At 39.1% G+C, this 22,499-nt stretch overlaps 1 protein-coding gene across 6 annotated transcripts in view; it reads left to right on the forward strand.

The window, feature by feature from the left end:
* The window catches only part of gabbr1b (gamma-aminobutyric acid (GABA) B receptor, 1b), a 305,030-nt gene that overhangs the window by 235,355 nt on the left and 47,176 nt on the right, over positions 1-22,499 (forward strand). For all 6 annotated transcript variants that reach the window (XM_077548507.1, XM_077548508.1, XM_077548509.1 and 3 more), the window contains 2 exons: positions 9,498-9,575; positions 20,550-20,700. In XM_077548507.1, the coding sequence (XP_077404633.1) occupies positions 9,498-9,575; positions 20,550-20,700 (229 nt within the window). The remainder of the gene's footprint in view (positions 1-9,497; positions 9,576-20,549; positions 20,701-22,499) is intronic.

Here is a 22,499-nt window from a genome sequence, read left to right on the forward strand (position 1 = left end):
GGGTGACATAGTCTAATACAATGTCAGTATATGTGCCAAATTTGGTCTTAACTGGTTTTAACTGCTCTAAGGTTTCAAATAGATGGAGAATGCACCCCACCGGTCCACAGCCTATCTGTCTATAAATTTTGATATTTGGTTTTTATTTGAGGCAGATATTTTTTCCATTAAAATGTGATTTATGAGGAGGTAAGACCATTGGTCGATATTCAGAGTTTGTTTATTTTTCCAGTTAACAAGAATTGTTTTTTTTTTGCGATAGTAAGGGCTACAAGTGTAGATTGAAATTGTTTATGTGGTAAGTCAGTTGTTGTTAAGTCACCTAGCAAACACAAGTTTGGAGATAAAGGTATCCTACAGTCCAAGATAGCGGAAAGTTTTTCTAAGACTTTAGTCCAGAAATACATAACCGGAGTACATAACCATAAAGCATGAAAATAAGTGTCTGTAGTGTTTTGTAAAATCTGGAAACAAATGTCGGAGTCTGAGAGTCCCATTTTCTTCATCATATATTGAGTAATGCATGTTCTATAAATAATTTTATATTGGATAAGTTGTAAATTTGTGTGTTTTGTCATTTTAAATACTTTTTCACAAACTTGAATCCAAAAGTCAGATTCCGGAGCTATAGACAAGTCTGTCTCCCATTTTGAGATGGGTAAAGACATTTTATCAGTATATGAAAGTAACTTGTATATTTTTAAGAGTTTTTTTGTTGTTGTCGGAGAAAGCTTGGTAATATCTTTAGCTAAAACAGGTGGTTGGAGCGTACCCCGAAGTGTTGGAATTTGTTTCTTTATCATACTTTTATCTTGTAGATAATGTAAAAAATTTCAGTTTTTTATTTATCAAACTTAATGCGCACTTCGCTTATTTGGATGGAGCGTGCCTGTGATGACATCACAGCACATCTGATCAGAGAAATGGTGGCAGAGTGATTTCAGAGTGACAGCAGGCAAACGATTTTGGCTTAGTTCTGAAATGAAAACAGCAAGGAAAAAATAGAGGTGTCAATTAATAATTAATGCAGTGTCCCAATGTCCTGCGCTGTGGGGCAAAAGACTGATGACGTACCATGAGGGGGGTAAAAAAAAAAAGGCACAGTGATAGAGGGAGGTTTAACAATACTTAAAACATATTGACGAGCTGACGGCCACATCTAAACAATCAGGAAGGACCAGTCTATTTTTTGTCAGCCAGCGCCCAATATGGTCATGGTTGTCCATCTACTGTAAGTGTAGTTTGTCAGCACCTCACCACAACACACAAGAAGCATCCAGGTTGATCCAACAATAATATAAATGTCTAAAATAGTTTGTTGGCATTCTTCCAGTTTTGGGATGACTGGATCACAAGTCAATGATTTCCGTGAAGTTTTTTATTTGAAAGGTAAACCATTTCCAATAAATGCTTTTGACTTTTTGAATTGTTTTTTAGGTTGCATCTCCTTTAAATATTGTATTAAACTCATCAATGATCATGTTGATACTTTAAAAGCCAATAGTTGTGTTAGTATTTTTCAGAGGTGGCAAATCCAGGTCCAGAAAGTAAAAACCCTTCCACAGTTTGGCCTTAGCCCAGAGTGCTAGCTAGATAGCTAGCTCGCTCTCTAGCAGGTAAACGAGCACCATGGGAGCTAGCTACGGAGCTAGCTAACTATCACCTGTGGCTAAAGCCAAACTGTGGCAAGATTTTTACTTTCTGAACCTGGATTTGCCACCTCTGGTCTTTTTTCCCCAGAATGAATCGGCTGGAGCTGGCTAAGTGCTGATAATAATAATAATTTTTCCATCCGCGTTCTCTATTTCACTCTGCCTATAAATTCGGACTTTTGGTGGCTCTCTGCTTTCTCGGGACTGATTAAAAATTTAACTTGTGTTGCCAGTTTATGTTGCTGCTAATTCAGCAAAATACCAAAATAACCTGTTCTTTTGCTGGGTCGAGGCCAGGTGGCTGGATACTTTTTTAGATCAAATTGCATTCAAATTTCCTGTTTGTTCTTCTACAAATGTGAGTCCATTCAGTTAGTTGTATTTAAAATAAAATAATAATAAAGTGGAAGTCATCCTTAAACATTTCTTGACAGTAATATGTTATATGTGACCTCACTAGTCTAAACATGACATTCTGATTAATATTACATTTGTGGGATATGAGTTATGAAGCAAAATCCAGCCATTTTTATCCAACTCAGGGAGCGGCCATTTAGCCATTTGCTGTCAACTGAAGATGACATCAATACGTGCGTTTCAATTAGTTTTTTGCAAAAATAAAAGCGATATTGTACTATTTCGATAAAGTACCATTTTGACTTGCCACTGTTTCCATTGAAAAACGTTTCACAACATAGTGTCCCATCTCGCAGGATCTTGCAGTTCCTCAGTGCTCAGGCAATGACCAATCACAGCTCATCTGTTTTCTGAAGCTGAGCTGTGATTGGTTGTTACCTGAGACCTGAGCAACATTGATGTCATTTTCAGTCAACAGCAAGGGGCAAAATGGCCGCCCCGTGAGATGGGTACAAAGGACTGGATTTTGCGCCTTAACTCATATTCCACTAACGCAATATTAACCAGAATGCCATATTTAAACCAGTGGGGCTGCATAGAACATATTATTGTCAAAAAATTATTGTCTTTTTAAGTATTAACATTGCATTAAGCCTTTTATATTAAAGGCAAAAGTGGCTGGCAGTTTACGTAGCTTCTGGGCAAACTGTCGGTCATCATTACAAACAGCTTGCTGCTATTGTCACGTCTATTCAAACAAAGAACAAATGTCATTGAACCTACACTATTACTTGCTGAAAGCCACACGACAGCAGGGAGAGAGCTGTCAAAGAACAAAAAGCCTTCTAGTGTTTAAAAAAAAAAAAAAAAAAGTATCTCCATCACTGTTAAGTAAGTTAAATTAATTGTTATTTATCTTTAAAGCAGAGTTGCAATGCAATGTTAATTTAAATGTATATTTTGTATTGCTTACTTTGACTGTGACTGTCAGTTAGTTCATTTTGGATAAAAAATTATAATTTGTTAGTTATTACCACGGCGTATTAGGGCCATGTATAATAGGCGGGGTAGTATACTCCGAGAAAAAAACTCTGAAACTTACGAGAAATACACGTAGCGTACTACTTGGATGTTGTTGCCGATGCTTTTCAGTCTCTTTTTCAAATAAGGAGATACTAATAGTTTTAACCATATCATGTTAAGCATTCGCACTTTGAAGCTTTAGGTACTGCCAGCGACAAAGATGTCTCACCTTTGCTAAGGTCCACACCCTGAGGATCAAGCAATAAAGTTAATTTGTTAAAATGTATATTTACTTGTTTATTATGTTTCCAGAATTATTATTTACACATTCAAACATTTAATTTAATTTTTTTTGTACAAGTAGCTAAGTTGATGTGTCGAATCTGCTGCTCTCTGTCATTCACTTGCATTTTCCTAAAGTATGCTAGCTTCTGATTGGTTAGTGTTTAGTCAGCTCTAGCTGTCGTGTATGACGAGTAAAGTTTAAATTAAGAATGAATCCGTCTCCATCCTGCCTTTTCATTTTATAAACAGTGTCCCATTAACCACCAACAAATCATCACATTAGACTATGTGGCCCTATTACGCCGTCGTAAGATATGACATTTTGTCCATATTGCCCATCCCTAATATGTACCCTTGTGATTGACTGGAGACTGATCCAAGTTGTTGTTCAGCTGGGACAGGCTCCAGCTTCCCAAAATACTGAACTGGATAAGCGGATAGAAAATGGATGGATGGACTAACATGATAGCAATGTCATAGTAGGGCAGATCCAAGTAGTGCGCCAGCAGGATCCTTCAAATAAGAAGCATTTATTTTAATGCAAAAATGTTGTGTTCATGAAAGATTAGAGTAATCAAGAATATTTATTACAAGAAATGTAATTTGAAGTCTACTCGCACATTAGACATAGAGCTCTTTACTGAACGTGCAGAGACCACGGAATGTTCTCTGCCTGCTGTTGATTACTGATTGTCGGATTTAATAATGCAAAGAACTGATGAGAGTTGTGTCGCAGTCTCTCCGATTCCCTGTAGTTAAGCATGTTGTGTAGATGCTCTGCATTGACTGGCAAAATTATGCCTCATTAGTTTTGCACTTGGAAGTGCAGTTAAGTGGGAGATTGTGTGGTGCCTTTAGGCTGTGCCCCTATGTGCGACAGCACGCTGATATGAAACGTTTTATTACAGAAAACTTTAGCCACATTTCTACATGACAACCAATCCTGTCATTTTTAGAGAGCTAGCCAAGTGTCTATTCAAAAATTTCTACTGTGACCATTAACCAATGCGAAATGAAGCACTCTTGAAGCTTAATTATATTCAGTAGAGCCAAAAAGTCAATCAAATTTCCCAAAAACTGGAAGTTCCACTGTAATGTTTCCATAGTGCCTTTTGCTAACTTTTAAATCCCGTCTTAAATCATACCTTTTTACTAAGTACTTTGACACAGTTTAGTCTGTGACTTTTTATTCATTGTTTGTTTTTGTTTTTTTTAGCTGATTTTATTATGTAATGTTTTGATTGTGCGTGATTTTTATTGTAAAGTGTATTGGGACTATGTTCCATGGTGATTTTGCACTGTAAATAGATAGATAGATAGATAGATAGATAGATAGATAGATAGATAGATAGATAGATAGATAGATAGATAGATAGATACTGTAGATAGATAGATAGATAGATAGAGTGTGTGCCTCCTGGTCACATGACCGGTCTGTGGGAGCCAGAATTCTTGCTGGTTGGTAGGGGGTGAAATACTTATTTTCCTCAATAAAAGACAAATAAATGTTTAAAATTAATATAATGTGATTTCCTGGGATTTTTTTAAATATTCTGTCTCTCACTGTTAAGATGAACCTACCATGAAAATTATAGACCGTTCCTTTCTTTTTAAAGGGTCAAACTCACAAAATCACCAGGGGGTGAAATACTTATTTTCCTCACTGTAGATAGATAGATAGATAGATTGAGATGAAAAGCAATCATCAACAAACACATTACCATATAAGGTGGCCACTAAATAACCAAGATATACACTATGAAAAAAAATCAACACTAAACAAACATGAATTTCACTTTTATTGTAAAGTATCATCCTCAGCATCTTTAAAAAAAATTTGGAACTTAATTAACCAAATCTAAGGTCCATTTCTATAACCTTAGTGACCTCTGGCAAGAGGCCTTTGCTTGAAAGGATTAACTCTGCATGTGTTTGACTTTCTGTAGCTTTTTCCAAAATTTAATCTAAAAGAACGATCAATCTCAGAAAAGGGTGTTAAGGGAAAAAGATGAAAAAGCAGATTATAAAGCAGGAAATTACACTCCTGTATTACGATGCATGTCAAAGTGAGGTAGTTTTTCTTTTATTACGCTGGAATAGCTTGTTCTTTATGTTGTTTATTTACTATGTGAATATTTTATTTCCAAATGTGGATAAATCAGTTGGACCAACATCCTAGTAAGGATTGTACTCAAATTGGTAAGACCATCTGTCTTAAATCGTTGGTATGGGATGAGGGATAGAGAAGAGGGAAAGAGGGCATAGGAGAGAGAAAAATAGATAGAGGGATTGTAGGAGGGATGAGGATGTTTACGGATACCTGCATTAACATAAAGCTATGTTGATTACACCATTAATGATGTAGGTGCATTTTTTCCCCAAAGATTGATTTTTTAATATATGTGTGACAGCATACAGGTCTTCATGAATACAGTTCACCCTCATTTATCGCGGGTTATGTTCCAAAAACTACCCGCAATAAGTGAAATATGCAAAGTAGAGTTTGAATTTTATTTTTGTTTCTGCCACAAAAAAAATAGCCAGTGCATTGCAGTTAAGTCAACAGCTGTGTTTAGATATGTTTGAAGCACCGTGCAAGCTCTTCAACACGGAAGCGGACGAGGACAGCTACTTTGTTTTTTTACAGTTGGATCTTCAAACGGCTTACCTTAAATATAATCCTGTGTTGTATTGTCACCAAAAATTACAATCCTGGTGGATTTATAATTCCTTTAGATCTGTCTTTGTTGTTGAAAATGAAACACGTTGCAAAGACCTGTTCTTCACAATCGCCACCCCACCTCCCTAAATAATAATTGTTGTGGTTGTTTTTTGGACTGGTCCAACTTCGAAGGAAGGAAAATAGCAAGAAAACCCGCAAAATAGTGAAAAAAACCTGTGATGAAAATCCACGAAACAGCGAGGCTGGGAAACGTAAACCACGATTTAGCGAAAGAACACTGTACTTGATTCTTTTTGGCTCAGAAAATTACATTGGTGAATGTTATCAGCCTTCAAACGTCTCATATGGTATCTGTCCAAAACTCATCACTTTGTTTCAAATTATTGCACAGCATCCTTTGCCATTAGATTATACACGCAAACAAAGCAACCTCATAGTCAGATTTGTGATTGTAATAGTGAAGTAATTTAAGAACAGAAATTAGCCCAAATAAAATTTTCATTAGTGATTTCATCATGTATTTTAATTTTAACACCTTTGATGATTGAGAGGCTGCTGAGGAATTGAGGCAATGATGAGGCCAATGCAAAGAAAACAATAAAACACTGTAGATAATAAAAACTGATGTTATCGTCATACATGTGGTGATGCATCACTGTCAAACTAGAAGGTCCATATACTGAAGTATTGAATAATGTTTACATTCTCTTAGAAAGTTATGGAATTGGAATGTTTTGTCATAATCAAGCCCTTAGTCGTTGCAACTTGTTTTGACTGCAAAACCTATGCAAAAGCTAATATACATATATATATATATATATATATATATATATATATATATATATATATATATATATATATATATATATATATATATATATATATATATATATATATATATTTGTGCTTACAAATCCATGTGGTTAACAGAGTGTGGCTAATCCACCAACTTTGGGCTCTATTTTCGTGACTTGCGAAAGTCTGGCGCAAAGCATGATCTAAATCTGCGTAGGGGCGGGCAAGGCTTTGTTTTGGTATTTTAAATCAGCCGTTTTGCGTCAACAAAAGTGACTTAATTTGCTCATTTCACTCCCTTTAAATTCTATTTGCTTGAGTCCATGCAGGAGGTCGAATTGTCCAAAGCACTATAAGGAACTTCAAGCAGCTCTGTGCAAGTGGATGTTGTAAAGCTGGCTAGGGCGATCAAAGATCTGTGTAATGGGCACTTGGAGACGGCCTTCCACCACAATTGTATGCGTAATTGGAGAACATTTTGCATTGTAGTAACCACACAAGCTAGCTTCTTTAATTTCTTCTAGACATCTCTGTAAAATATGGTCAAATCTATTTTTCCTGGACATCCTTTGTCAGAAAGAATGAGGAGATATTAGTCACCTGCAGTACGATAATATATTCTAAATCCTGACTGCAAGTCCTCAAAATAAAATTTTGCAGAAAATCATGCAATTGTTTGACACCTGCTTTCTAAAGAAAGATTGAATATCAATAGGCTAAGGTAAGACATCTGGGTCAAGAGGACCTTTTTTAAGAAAAGGTTTGAGTACGGCCCCTGTAAATGATTGTGGTGCATAGCCAATAAACAGTTATTGATCTGATCCAATCCAGCTTTCTTCGTAGAGCGCTTTAAGAACAACACAATTGACCGAAGTGCTTAACTCAGCATAACACAAACAAAAGAAAATGTAAAAAACAGTAAGGAATACATGTAGCTAGAAAAAAAATACCAAGGGTATAAGACCAATATCAAACCAATATAAACAAGGGTAAAACACCTATTTCAAAAATATTATAAATAAATAAGACAATGAAAAGTAAATAATTTAAAAGCCAGTGAAGAGTGTTTCAAGATTTAAGAGCAGAAAATGAAATGGCTTGTCTAAGGTGAAGAGACAGCTCATTTCATGACAGCAACCGAAAAACCTGATCCAACTACTGACCACCTCTGGTTACCCCGTAGCTCTGCCACTGATGCTGATAGGTTCAGTTTGCTGTCTATATTGTAAATGGATTAATGGGCTGCTACCTTTTTGTGGGCCAGTCTTTTGGCGTAAAAGGGAGGAAAAAAAAGATTAAAAAGTTCCGCATTGGTCCTAAAAGACGCCGGCCCATTGGGCATCTGCCCGGTATGCCAGTTTGCCAGTCAAACACTGGTCTTGTTTGTCTTTTGCTACTTTTTGAGCTAAAGTCTTGCAATATTTGCTGATATCTTCAAGGCACAGAGGTTCCACAGGACCCATCTGGGTCTTGAACTGACAAAGTTGTTCAGAAGAATTACCAACAAGCGCTAGTCTAGGCACTGATTGACTATCCTCCAAGAGACCTGTTCGTATGTATGTACTGTATCGTAGAGGTTGGACGCCTTCAGGTTTTTCTGTTGTCTACGCTTAAGTGATAGTATTCGACATTGACAAATCGTTGACCTCATCTATATTTTTTCAGTCTACTCCAAGCACAACCTCTCACTCACTCACTCACTCACTCACTCACTCACTCACTCACTCACTCACTCATCCTTGCACAGGCCCCACTCCCTGACTCGTTGAGCCAGTCACAACCCGAATATGAATTCATGCAGCACAACTACAGGGTTACTCCTGGCTAAAATATAGAGAAAGAGAAACACTACTACACTAACCATTCACTTTGATGTTATTGATCGACCAGGGCTTGTGTATGTTTCATTGTGTAAGCAAACGCTACAGTATATTGACTGTCTTTTTATAGGACAGCATTGCGTGATGACATGGAGTTTTCACCTTTTTCAAGCTACACTTTACTCTGGTAAATGGTATCTTACAAGGCCCTCAGCACGTTACATTTAGACTACTGATGACACAGCATTAGGAGCAACTGGGGGTTCAGTATCTTGCTCAAGGATACTTTGACATTACACTGGCCTGGTATCAAAACCACGCTCGGGAGACAACCACTCTACGACTGAGCCACGCCACCTTTTTCAGATAGGCAGGCATAGATAGCATTTGTGCTTTTATTAAATTTGAAAATAGGGTTGGGGGGGCGGATTTCGTGGCCATGGCCAAGGGTCGGTGGGTTGCTGGGTGGGCCAAGTGCCAGTGGTGTGCCGGGTGGGCCAAGGGCCGATTGGGTGGCCTGCCGTGCCCCGTTCTGAGCTCATACTGAGCTCTCCCAAAAAAATTTAAAATAAAATAAAATAAAAAAAGGGACTAATTCCACATTGCAATGCATCAAATCCAAACACGCAATTGGCGACTAGTCGACCTATAATCGTCATCGACACATTGATTAGTCGACTCCTAGTGTAGCCTACAGTAAATAGCAGATTATTGTATTTATTACTGTCAAGCTGTTTGGGGGTGAACTGTATTTGATCAGAAGGTAAACAATAACGAGTCAGGCTGAGCAATGAGGTATTGAGTTGGACAGACCGTGTGATATTAAAATGCAAGTTAGACAGTTATAGTAGCTCTCAAGTCTCTACTCTCTTTCCCTCACAGGAGGAAGCTATAAGAAGATTGGATACTACGACAGCACTAAAGGCAATCTGTCCTGGTATGGGAATGACAAATGGATTGGTGAGCGATATTCATCTTCCTTTTGCCCCCCTTTTTTCCCTCTTTATCACTGTCTCTTGCCCTCCTTCTACCTTCTAATCTCCTCTTTTATCTGACCCTGCACCCTTACCAGCCCTTCCTCTAAGTCCTCAATCCTTCCTCGTTTATTGCCCTCCCTCAGCCTCCAGCGCTCTACATTCAAATTGCATTGTGAATGTTCATCAATCAGCCGGGCTTTATCGCGTGCTAGTGTTTATGATCCTTAACCTATCACAGCAGCTATCCAAATGAGAGCCACAGTTAAGCAACACGCTACACAACAAATATTATGTTCCATTTACTAATTAAACATGCAGTGAAATGTGCAGTTCATGACAGTGGAAGTGATGCAATGAATAGAAGATGCTCGTTGGCAGTCCAAACATAACAAGCGAATAGCAATCTTGGAGGTAATGGCATTGGGCCCCATGACCTTGACTTTGAGGAATGAAAATGTTTCCTAATCAGTATGGAGGCAAAGTGAGTGCTTGTGTCATTTCAGCTTCCCTGAACACACAAAATATGTGGCGCCAACAAGTGTGGAGAATGTATGTTAAATAGACAGGCAAACTATAAATTATGCTTTATTCAGTGTATGGAGCTGTTTTCCACATCTGTGATTGGAAAGCACAAGTTGAAAAAATATTTGTATTATTTGTATTATTATAACTTCAATGACAATTGAGGGATTGTTAGTTAAACAAAATTATTACATTTAATCTCATGTTGATGAATTATTCATAAATAAGCATCTGTTAAAAAAACATGATACATTGGCTTTTCTGAAATGAAAACCAAAAAGCACAATAATTATAAATAATAAATTCATGAAAATTTCAGTTTTTTTACTGCGGGACAAATGGGAGTCGGGGTGCACTACCGTGACTGGTAGATCACGGACTTCCCCCAAGTCGATCGCAAAGGCTGTAAGGGGTAAAAAAACAAAAATTGTGTTTGCGAGATTTTGCGCAGAGTCCATTCGCCACCGCCTCACTGTGTGCGCGGTCTACATAACAGTGATGCTTCAGGGAAAGTTAACTGTTTATTATGCTAGCTGGTGGCTAGCTGTCAGGCTTGTTAACAACACTTTTTTTCAAAGCACCTAAATTTCAGGTGAGCAAATGTATTGGAACAGATATTCGGAGTGTTAAAATAAGTCTATGGCTTCAATAACTTCAATGCTATCCTTTAGAAGTACAAATGGCCTGCAGGCCTGTCTTTGGTCATGACTGCATCATAGGCTGTGTGCTAGAAACACATTTTTATAACCAAGCCACCATCGAGCAAGGTCAGCCAAGCAACCTTTCCCTCTGCTAAACCTGGGGGGAGCCAAAGGATGCTCCGTCCTCTAGAGATTTTTGTGTTGACCGTCATTTACTATGTGGTCATGCACCCTCCAGCCTGTCTGCCTGGACCATCTGGACGGAAGGTCAACAGATGCTTTTGGACAGAGGAAGAGCCAGTTAGCCAGTATTTGTTGTGTGACAGCCAGTCACCCTGACGTCCTTTTAAAGATGTCCATTTCTCTGTTCGGCCACAGTGGTGACAACAAATATCCAGAAGACACTGAGGACTTTTTGAGTGTAAATTTCAGTAATGTTTTTCAACAATATATTTTACTTGAAGTTATTTTAGTGACCATTGTGGGTTTTCTTTAACAGAACAAATAGTACCAACAATATTGCGTGGGTGTGTTTGTTCTTATTGCGCTCTCGCTCTGTACAATCTGTCCTTTTCTAATATCTGTTTGTGTCTGTCTAACCCTTCTCATATCTTGGCTCCTTCTCTGTCTCACCTCACTGTATTTGCTCACAATCTCCTCTCTTCTCTCCGTGGCAACCACTGCTGCATCAGTGCCTCACTCTCATTTTGCCGTGGTAACCATTATGGGGCTTGTCGCCATGGTAACATATATTCTGATCGCACCATCAAGGGCAGGGAGAGGTTTTAGTGTAAACCTGTGCACTGATATTCACATACACACACAATTTTGTTTCTTACTCTCCCACACTCATGCACAGGTAACAAGTGTACTGGCTTATATTAAATTTCTTACAAGTTAACATTTTGTTTTCTTGTCGTCCTTGTTATCGTTTCCATTGCACTGAAACTTAGTCTGAAGGCACAAAATGATAGAACTGTTTCCACAGTCATGTCCCGGGTTAGGGGGCAAAAAAATTGTTCCCCATAAGGTTAGCTAGCTAGTGTTAGCCCAAGAATACACAAACATTTTAGAAAGAGTGTACATATATTCAAATGTAGGAGTACTACTAAGCTGCATCTTGCAGCATATTTTCGAAGGTCAAGTGACACCCCTTATTTCAGATGACAGAAATGGGCATGAGTAGGCAAATTTGGGGGCGGGGGGTCATCAGTGCTATGAATCATGACCCAATTCCAAATACTGTAAAAAATGTAGGTCATTGTTGATGTTAGGCAATGCCTGATGACTAAAGGTGGAATCCAATGAAAAGAGAGATAAATAATAATAATAATAATAATAATAATAATAATAATAATAATAATAATAATAAAAAACCATGTCCCAGGCAAAATGAGAGAATAGGGCAGAATGATTTTGAATGCAAGAAAGGGCTCAGTGGTAGTGGTCATCTCCCATCCTTGAGGTTGTGGGTTCGATCCTCACCCCTGGTAACCATGTCGAAGTGTCCTTTAGCAAGGCACTGAACCCCAATTTGCTCCCAGTGGACCTGGCAGCGCCCTGCATGGCTGCAGTCGACCTCTGGCGTGTGAATGGGTGAATGTGAGGCATTGTAAAGCGCTTTGGGCACCATATGGTGTAGATAAAGCGCTAGATAAAGAGCAGTCCATTTATCATTTACCAAAGGTCACCTCCTTGAAAAAAAAAAAAGAGGAAAAGAGGAAGACCTCATAGATTTACAGTGTAGCCTAGATGCCAATGACCAGAGCTCTAAAGGCGACTTTTGGGTCTGACAGTGAGGAAGGGAAGTTGATTATTCCAACACTAGCCAACAAACTTAGACATATTCTCGTTTAAGCAAGCTAGCTCTTAAAAGTTCAGCGTGATGTGTCGTACTCAACAATCAAGACCTCGTAAAGAAAGCCACTGAGTTTCGAGAAGTCCATCAGCAAAGGTGGAAATAGTTGATTTTTGCTATCACCATGAGGACCATCAGCAAGTCTCAATGGAATGTGCGCACACATGTATGTGTTCAGAAAATGCACATATATCTCAACCAAATGCACGATGAGCACGTCAAATCCCTTGCTCAAAGCCGTTTTACCAAATCCTGGATGAAGCTGGCAAAGGTGCGTTTCAGTCTGATGATTCTCCTTAATCTGTGATGAAAGGGCAGAGTTGCAGCCATGACCTGATCTATATTTTTAGTACAAGGAAGCTGGCACGTAGAGTCGATTAGAAGACAAAGAGCCATGACATAGGCCTGATGTTCAGACTGCATTGGCCATGCAGTTTTGTCTACTAGAGCTACCAGAAGATGAAGCCACTAACATCAGATGAAAAGTGACTCTAAAAGTCTGAATCGTTTTAGGTAAAGCTTCGTGGAAGAGGAAAGCACTGTGTGGAGTGACCGGGAGTTGCACTAGCAAAGCATGTCTGTGAACAATCTTTAATGACCGAACCAAAGACTTTTAAGACACGGGATTAGAAAATTTGAAATTCTATGGGAAAATGTAATGTGAATAGATTCAATTCAATAATTGTCTTATTCAGTCCAATTCGGTCCAATGAGTAGTACTTTTATTTTAGTAACTGAAGCTGATCCACAAGAAGGGCAGTTTCAGAGAGGGTGTGAGCCAGCCCTCTCAGACCAACCCACCTTCCCTCACAACCACCGTTGACATTGGCCTCCTCATCCTACATGGAAACCTGTGTGTGTATAGTGTTTATTTATCAGTAACTCAGCACTGCCTTTGTGTCAGAGTACAGTACATCCTGTTTATAGTCTTTGATCTTCAGATGCTAATATCATCATATACAGTACACATATCTATAAAGCATCCAAGAGGCATTCAACAAGCTTTACTGGCAGACTGGAATGTGCCTACATGACAGATTTCAGGTTGAAGGGAATCAAAAGAGAGGAAAGTCTCTTTGTGTCCTGTGTTGTCACGCAGTCAGTCTGCCAAGGTCAAATACCTCCAGGCTGGGCTGGGATTTTCTGGCATTTATCTGATCCCTGACCAGAATAAACACTGAAAGATGTGCTTGAGTGAGAAAGCCATGGCCAAGGTGAAAGACTTGCAGTACTAGACACTCTTTAGGCTAAAAACACTCTGAAGTCTGAAGGGATCTTGTCAACCCAGTTGTCATGGTGCTACCTTTTTTTTTATTAGTATCCTTAACTCCAAACCATAGTAAGACTTAATCTTAACACTGTTTTTGGCTTGTTCAACTGGCAACATGCTTCTTTGTCTAACGATTTCAACAGCATGAAAGTAAAAATTACACAAGCTTGCTCAAATTAGAGGCTTTATTTATATCCTTTTCCGTACCAAAGCACTCAAGCATAGTTACAAAAGTTATCTACATCTGCGGCTGTGCTCACAATTGACCATTCGCAAACCACAGCCAAACGATGTCCTCAAACGCCCACAGCTCCGACATGCGGCTCAAAGCTCCATTGACCTCCATTGTCAAATCGATCCTCAAAACTTTTGTCAGCTTCTATAATATTAGACCAAACAGAGTTGGTCCACAAGCTGTGGACGTCCAACAAGCAAAATATTGACGTGATGTGCCCATAGATCGTATGTGTGAATCGTGTGTGATGAATCCACAAAGTGGAGGGATGTCTTCAATGTCTTCAATGGGATTACACAGTGTGGACGCTTTCACCCACCAGCAAAATGTCTCTAAAACAAATATTTCCTATGTTTGCTCAAACGTAAGACTATAATGGGCTAGACTAAAGCTAACTAGCAACCGAACGACAGAGCTAAAGACTGGCTTTTAGCTCTGTTGTCAAATTCACTTAAGCTCAAAGATCATCCTGTTTCGCGAATTTTTGTGTGTGCAATTTTGCATGCATTTTTTTTTTTTTACTGAGTCCCGTGATTCTGGCTCCCGTCACGTGTTGCCCTCTTCGCTTTGGCTAACTCCCGCTAGCCGCTCCTGTTAGCTGCTCCGGCTAACTCTGGCTTGCACAGTCTTTCGGTGTCGCTGGCAAGGGTTCTTGCCGGCTATCAAGTCGCCGTTGCTCGCCGAGATGCTAGCTCGCTCATGGCACATATTAATTGGTAGCTTTGAAATGCACACGATTTGGCTGCATTCTATTATCTAGCGACATCTAATGGTGAACATTTTCACATTCTACCTTAAAAAGGAACAAAGTCTGGTCTTTTTTCTGCAACAGTAAAATATACAACTTGTCGAGGGGTAGTCTAACCAGCTGCAAAATCTCTATATTTACTTTCTGGTAGGCTGCTACGTCAGCACAAATATACTTTTACACTGAGCATATGCAGTGTGAAAAGGGCTTTACAGTGAGTTTGTTTATTAAAATAAAAGCCATTATTTTAAGATATACAGTATGTTATAAAGTGCAGTAAAAGCTTGACTATATTTGAGATTTAATACTTATGTATATTTTGAAGTATGTTCTAACGGATATTTCAATCAAATGTATTGCTCCTAATGTTACATCAGTCCATTTTTTTTTATCTTATTGTCTAAAATTACATATTGTCTTAGAATGAACAGTGTCATATGATTCATACTGTTTATTATCACAATATCCCATCAACACTTTTCTTTTTTTTTTTTGGAAAAAAAATCAACATCAACACTTTTCATCAAAACTGCGTATGTGAGATGTTTCAAAGTCCTCTGCATTTGAAGTTAAACTTCCTTTTCATGTTGATTGTTTGATGTTTTGAATAGTCATGTTGAGCCTGCATTTTTCAGGTTTAAATGCAGCTCTGAGCAGCTTTTGTTTCATCAGGTTAAATGTGTTAATGCAAAGCAGTGCTGAGAAATTAGGCAAATTAGCTTATACACCAGAGAGAGTCGAAGAAGATTAAACACAAATATGGCAACAAATATAATAGATACAGATACGCTAAGGGTGATAAAATAATACGACTCAAAAATGTCTCAATGCCTTGCTTTACTGTAACTTTATGTCATCACTTTTGGGCGGAAAACTCCTGTGTCCAAATTTGGTCAATTTAATATTTTTTCAATTAATCTATACTAATGGTCAGTCCCTATATAGGTCAACTTTTTTAACAAATTGTTGACCAATCTAAAGTGTTTACGGATTGCTCTCTGACGATGCAATGTTAATGGCTAAATGAACATCTAGTTTCTTTTTACAGAGGCAAGCACGTCAATGAATTTTGAGCGTCTGTCATTGTCAGCAATTGTCATCTGTCAGGACACCCTATCGTCATTGTCAATCTGTCGATATTTCAAGGTGAACGGCATTGTAATGGCAATCCGTCATTCGTCATTCCCTCAACAAAACACGCATCTGCCACGGCATCTGTCATTTGCGGATTGACGAACCTTCCGTCAATATTGACGGAACGCCCTCTTCTTTTTTTTTTTTTTTTTAAACCTAATCTTAACATCAGTCTCGCATGGAACCCCAAGCGTTAGGCATTACTGACACCTAGTTGTAGAAAGAGCGTGTTGTATAACATGCTTTCAAAGTCATTGTTTGTAAGACCAATTACCATCATGGTTTCATTAAATAAAATTCCAAACATATTAAAAACACAAGCAGGAGCATATCTAACTAAAATGCAGGTTTTATAATTGTGAAGAAGTAAGAGTTATTGTGCTTTGTAGACATGGTTTCAATTGATGTGCCATCAATTGCAGTGTGTAAAATGGAGATGACTGATTGGCTGTCACCTCGCAAATGCAAATCATTTCTCCCCTGGACGATGACATCATGCTACGGCAACTCTAATCGGACAAACAGCACTACGCCCCATTAAATAAGAGTGATGTGCTCGTTTATTAGTTCAATCTGTTCGTTGAATTCACCTGGAACCTTTGTCTTCATGTGTACTATATCCATTGAGCTAGCGTAGTTGGATTGTACTTGTAGTCTTTTGACTGAGCCTTTATTAACATGCCACGTTCAGACCAGTAACATAGGAGAGTCTGACCTCTTAATAATGTGTCCCACCGGATATCTACCATTAGTTCCTATTTAACTACTCTCAGCACACTACATAGTAAAGATAATAACAATTAACTGAACTTTGATTTGTGTTTTGATGTTTTTTCTTAATGAAATATGAAGAAAAAAGGATGTGCTCTGGCAGGTTACAGGAGGGGAAACAAAAGTGTCAACTGATTTGCATTTCCTGCCTAATAGCCAATAACAGCGATTATCACCAACATCAATTTGCATAAAAAGTAAAATGACAGAAAAACTCTTAATACGATACGATACGATACGATACGATACGATACGATACGATACGATATACTTTTATTTTCCCCGTGGGGAACTTTTTCCTGGACTCCGTCCAGCTGCAGTTTACAGTAAGGAAAAAACAACAGAATAGAAAGAGATAAAATCAAAATTAAATAAGAAGTGCAGCAGTAGTTTACAGTAAGAAAAACAACAGAATAGAGAGAGATAATTAAAATAAATAATACACACACACTCCTATATATATATATTGCACCACTTAGTTAATGTCGGTTATTAAGTAATTTGATGGATGTCGGCAGGAATGAGTTCTTGTAGCGGTTCAGCCTGGTTCTGGGGGCCCTGAATCTCCTGCCGGAAGGCAGTAGCTGGAACTCATGATGCAGAATGTGAGTCGGGTCAGTAACAATTTTCTGTGCCAGTCTGGTGACGGCCCGCTCATAAAGCATCTGTAGGGAAGGATGATTCCCGACCCCCATAATCTTCATGGCAGTCCGGACCAGACCGGCAATCTGTGACCTTGACTGCACAGTCAGGTTGCCGTACCAGGCCGCAATGCCGTATCTGATGATACTTTCCAATGCAGCCCGGTAGAACAACAGCATGATCCTCTGCTCCACTCCATAGAGCCTAAGTCTGCGTAGGAAATAGAGACACTGTTGGAGTTTGGAGCAGAGACTTCCAACGTGTACCCTGCAGCTGAGTGTGTTGTCAATGTGGACCCCCAGATACCTGTATGAACCCACCTGGCTGATGTGATTGCCTTTAATGACGACTGGCCCGTCCGTGGTCACCCACAGTTTTTGGATCAAATATCACCTCCTCTGTCTTCCCCACATTGAGCACAAGATGATTCCGGTCACACCACTGGACAAATTTCTCTATTTCTGAGAAATAGTCCAGTGGGCTACCGCCGGCCTGCAGCAAGCTGACGATAGCGGTGTCATCAGAGAACTTTATGATAAAGTTCTCAGGGTGTGATATCACACAATCATTTGTGTACAATGTGAAGAGGACCGGGGAGCTGACGCAGCCCTGCGGGGCGCCTGTGCTTATCAATCTGGGTTCCGAGAAGGAGCTGTTGACCCTGACTTGCTGTGTGCGCTGTGTCAGGAAGGAGTGATACCACCTCGAGATGTACGGGTTCACATTCATCTCCTTCAGTTTACCCAAAAGCAGGTGCGGCTGCATTGTGTTGAACGCTGAGCTAAAGTCAACGAACAACACACGTGCATAAGCTTTAGGGACGTCCAGATGTTTGCTGACCAGATGTGTGATGCTGTTGATAGCATCGTCAGTGCTGCGACCCCGCTTGTAGGCAAACTGAAGGGAGTCTAAGTGTGCATCCACCTCCCCCCTGAGCCGAGTCACCATCAGCCTCTCGAAACACTTCATAACAATGGAAGTTAGAGCCGCAAGCCTGAAGTCATTATTGACCACAGGACATTGTTTTTTAGGAACCGGGGTGATTACTGATTTTTTCCAGAGACTGGGAATAGAGTGAGTCCACAGATCTCTGGAAGATGGGCTGCCATGCCGCTGTGAGCTCCTCCAGGATTTTAGCCGAAGGGCAGATATCCCATCTGGTCCTGAAGCCTTCTTTGTGCAGACAGACCTAAAAGCAGATTGGACGTCATGGGGATGAATGACCAGCCTTGAGTCCTGCTCATTCACTGAAATGGACCTCAGGACCTCCCCACATTCAGAGGAGAAGCCCTGGGTTTCGAATCTTAAATAAAAGTCATTCAGCTCCCTTGCCTTCTGGAGGACCTTTTTGAGCAAGAGTCAAGTTGGTGATCCTCCTCATGGTGTCCCACATTTTCTTAGAGTTATTAGCAGCAAAGTGTTTTTCTATAGTCTCTTTGTGCTTCCTTTTTGCTTCTTTAAGCATGTGTTTGAGTTATTTTTGAACCAGTTTGAGCTGGGCTCTGTCCTCTCCATAACCATTTTAACCACTACAGTTTTTTTGACTTTGTTCCTGCCTACACCATGCATGTTTTAAGCAAGATTGTGTACATTCCATGCATTTCACTTAATGAAACCATGACTGCGGACCGCACAGCAAACAAAGACGTCCCATGTGATGTGAAAGGCAATGATTTTGAGAGGCTTCCTAGTTCTTTAAAGTGATTGTCACTCAAATTGCACTTTACTTGCTGTCACAATGTGATACAATGCAGGTGGTGGACATTTGCAGCATGTTTACTGCATAACATGATTGCAACACAGCTTTAGGGACATTAGACTAAGAAACATCTTTATTCAAAAATACGCACTAGATTTGTGTTTGTTGTAGCATTTTATTAATCACAAGACAAGTGGCTCTTGCGCAGTGCCAGTGGAAGTAATCTGCAGTCGACGTCAAAAGACATGGACATCCGTTAATAAATTTGGCATATCCGTCAATGACAGACGTTCCATTTTTGTGACGAATTGACAATTAACGGAACATTGACAGACAGGAACCCCCTTCCGTCAATGCTTAGTTTGTCAATTTTTACAATGTTGGCGGAATGTCCACCTCTCTTTAATTGTTGTTGTTGCCTGAACAGTGATGGTTTTGGTGATGTGGGGATTCCACCCAATGCCAGCAATTGGCAATACATTGCCATTGATAAAAGTTGTGTTTTCATTGACCTTTTCTAAAAGAGAGATTAATTTGTGTTAATGAATGTATTTTTTACATATTTTTTTGTAGTGTGTCATATGAAAGAAGCACCAGATCCTTCACTCCTCTTTGTACAGTACAGTGGAGTTTCTAAAACAATTCAAGCAATCTGCAACCATAGTAATAAACATGTCAAAATAGATTGCTCGCTGGCTGTGTCGATCAAGACTGATGGAAGATTTTGTGCAGCTCTTGAATTGTACCTTGTGGAGGTTTACTTAACAAAGTGTGCTAGTAGTTTAAGACATATAAAGCTAGAAGCAGACCAAATAATTCAAATGAGAAATGATTCAGTGAAAACTTCAGTGTGCCTCAAAATGAGACATGTCATTACAAAATCAAAACCATATGTGAGGTATGAGTACTAACATTACATAAATGCACGCACACTGTCACAATGTAACTTGTCGTTACTCCAAATATATGGTCTGTGTAGCATTCATATTAGAGCTGAAGTGAAATTAATGGCACAACTGTGCATTACTGCTACTATAGCCACATTTGCGCATACTTTAGCTTGCTCTAGTGTACTGTAAGTTTGTTTATGATAAGAGCTGGGCCGAAAGCATATGACCAGTCCATTTACTGGCCCTGTGTTGAACTGCCACCAATTCTGGAATTAACTGGTTTATTTAGCGTAGCAGAAACTTTAGCAGGGGTGTTTTGAGTGGACTGGGCACTATTTTCTCTCCGTTAACTCCAGAGTTTGTTGGTTATGGATCTGTTAAATCGAGGTTCCACTGTACACAATGCTGAGCCTATTGCTCAGCAATTTGTCATTTGGGTGAACCATTTTCTGTTCCAAGTGTGTTCCTTGATATGGCACATACATCAGGAGCCCATTCCCTTGCTCCAACCTCTACATTCTCATTGTTCTTGTCTTTCCCTTTATAGGCTCTGGACCCCCTGCAGACCAGACAATGGTCATCGAGGAGTTTCGCTACCTCTCCCAGAAGCTATTTGTGTCCATGTCTGTGTTTTCTGGTTTGGGAATCCTACTGGGCATCATCTGCCTTACTTTCAATATCTACAACAGCAGTGTCAGGTACATGCAGTACTTTTGATGGCCATGAAGCACATTTTATATACTGATGCCTGGTTGTTCAATTCTCGGTTATTTTAATCATAGGTTAACCTCTAACCAATGGTGGTTAAATTCTTAACCCACCGTTAGTTAACCAACCTTTAAATATGCAGTATTCAAAACTTGGTTAGTCACCTTGTTAGTTAACGCCACCGTCAAAGTTAACTGTGTGGTTAACGTCACTGGTTAGCATGAATTTATCCCACAATTCCTCATTTTGTTTACTTCCAGGTTTGCAAAAAAAAAGCAGGATATTTTTTTACAAATATTTTACATGTTGTGATTCTGTCAATATCGCTGATAGAAAAACGGACTTCCTTGTGGCACAACTATTCTGAATAAATCCACGAGATATTTTTATTTAATTTTTTTTGCTTATGTCTATTTCACATCTGTGTTATTATATATAATTGAATAAAAAATTTGACTGTTGTTCCAGTTACAGTGAAAAGAAAATCTCAACATTTTATGTTTGCTTCATAGACGCCATGTTTACCTCTTTCCATTACAGGGAGTCTTCGAGTTACGTCGTACGTGCCTCGTCCGTAGCACCTTCTTTTTCGTTAATTTCCCACAGCAATCACGCCATTTTAAAGTTATTTAAAGTTGTGTTGTTGTTACCTCCAGCAACGAACGTCCATCAGCCGGTCAGCTCGTCATCAGGCGCGTCACATTCCCTGATTAAGTTTGAATTAGCTCTGCTCTGCCGTCCTTCAGTAATGAATGTCCGTGCGGAAACACAAAATATTGGTTCCAGATCCTCTGGGTCGTGCAAATATATATTTTTTTAAATTACTGTACAAAGTATTTTGATGTACTGTAAATATCGACTTTAATGGTGAAATCCGACTTAAATTACATCGTCAGCGTGGGAACGGAACTCGGCCGTAACTCGAGGACTCTCTGTATTTGTTTTTGTCTTCATTTTGTAATGTCATTCAACTGTTCAAATAGATCACAATCATGTCTTATAAATTGAAAAAAAATCTAGGAAATTTATGTTTCTTTCCCAACTTTACAAAAGATTCTGACAATATAAATAAAGTAGGATGGTGTCGATCCTTGGAGGTGTGTTAATTTTAACGTCAAATTAACTGCGAGTTAACCAAGTTTTGAACAACATAACGGTGCCATTAATATTAACAGTTGGTTACATTTACAAAACTAGTGGTTAAAACGTATTGCAGAGTTTTGAACAACCGGATACAGGTTGCTACTTGAGGTCTGTAGTGGGGAGTAATGGAGTACAAATGCTTATTGCTGTACTCATGAATGTTTTTCAGGTAGGCTATCTTATTTCCGTATTTACTTTTCCATTGTTTGAAAAATTAAATCTGCAATTCCTCCTTTCTTTGTCAAAATAAGTTTTTTTTTTTTGTTTTTTTTTTACGTAACGTAAATAAGATATAAATCGAGAAACATAAAGTCAGCTTGAGATCTTAGACTGAGATCTTGGAGACAGCAGCGATGCTAGCTAGTTACTTAGCTACAGTTGATAGATAGCTGGCTAGATAGACAGACAGACAGATTGGCTGACTGACTGACTCACTACTTTTCCAGTACATTTCAGTCACTACTTCTTTAGTACTTTTACACAAATATTTTCACTTCTCCTCCAGTACAGAGTGAGTACTTTTACCACCTCTGCGTGAGGTCGACGTTTTACCTTCTGTTGTTTTGCCATTCAGCATACATCACTCTGTACGCATGAGAATACTTGTTCCCTGTGGGATGCTGCACTCCTGTCTTCTACCTGCCCA

The sequence above is a fragment of the Vanacampus margaritifer genome, chromosome 17, assembly GCF_051991255.1.
Source record: "Vanacampus margaritifer isolate UIUO_Vmar chromosome 17, RoL_Vmar_1.0, whole genome shotgun sequence".
NCBI classification, from domain to species: domain Eukaryota; kingdom Metazoa; phylum Chordata; class Actinopteri; order Syngnathiformes; family Syngnathidae; genus Vanacampus; species Vanacampus margaritifer.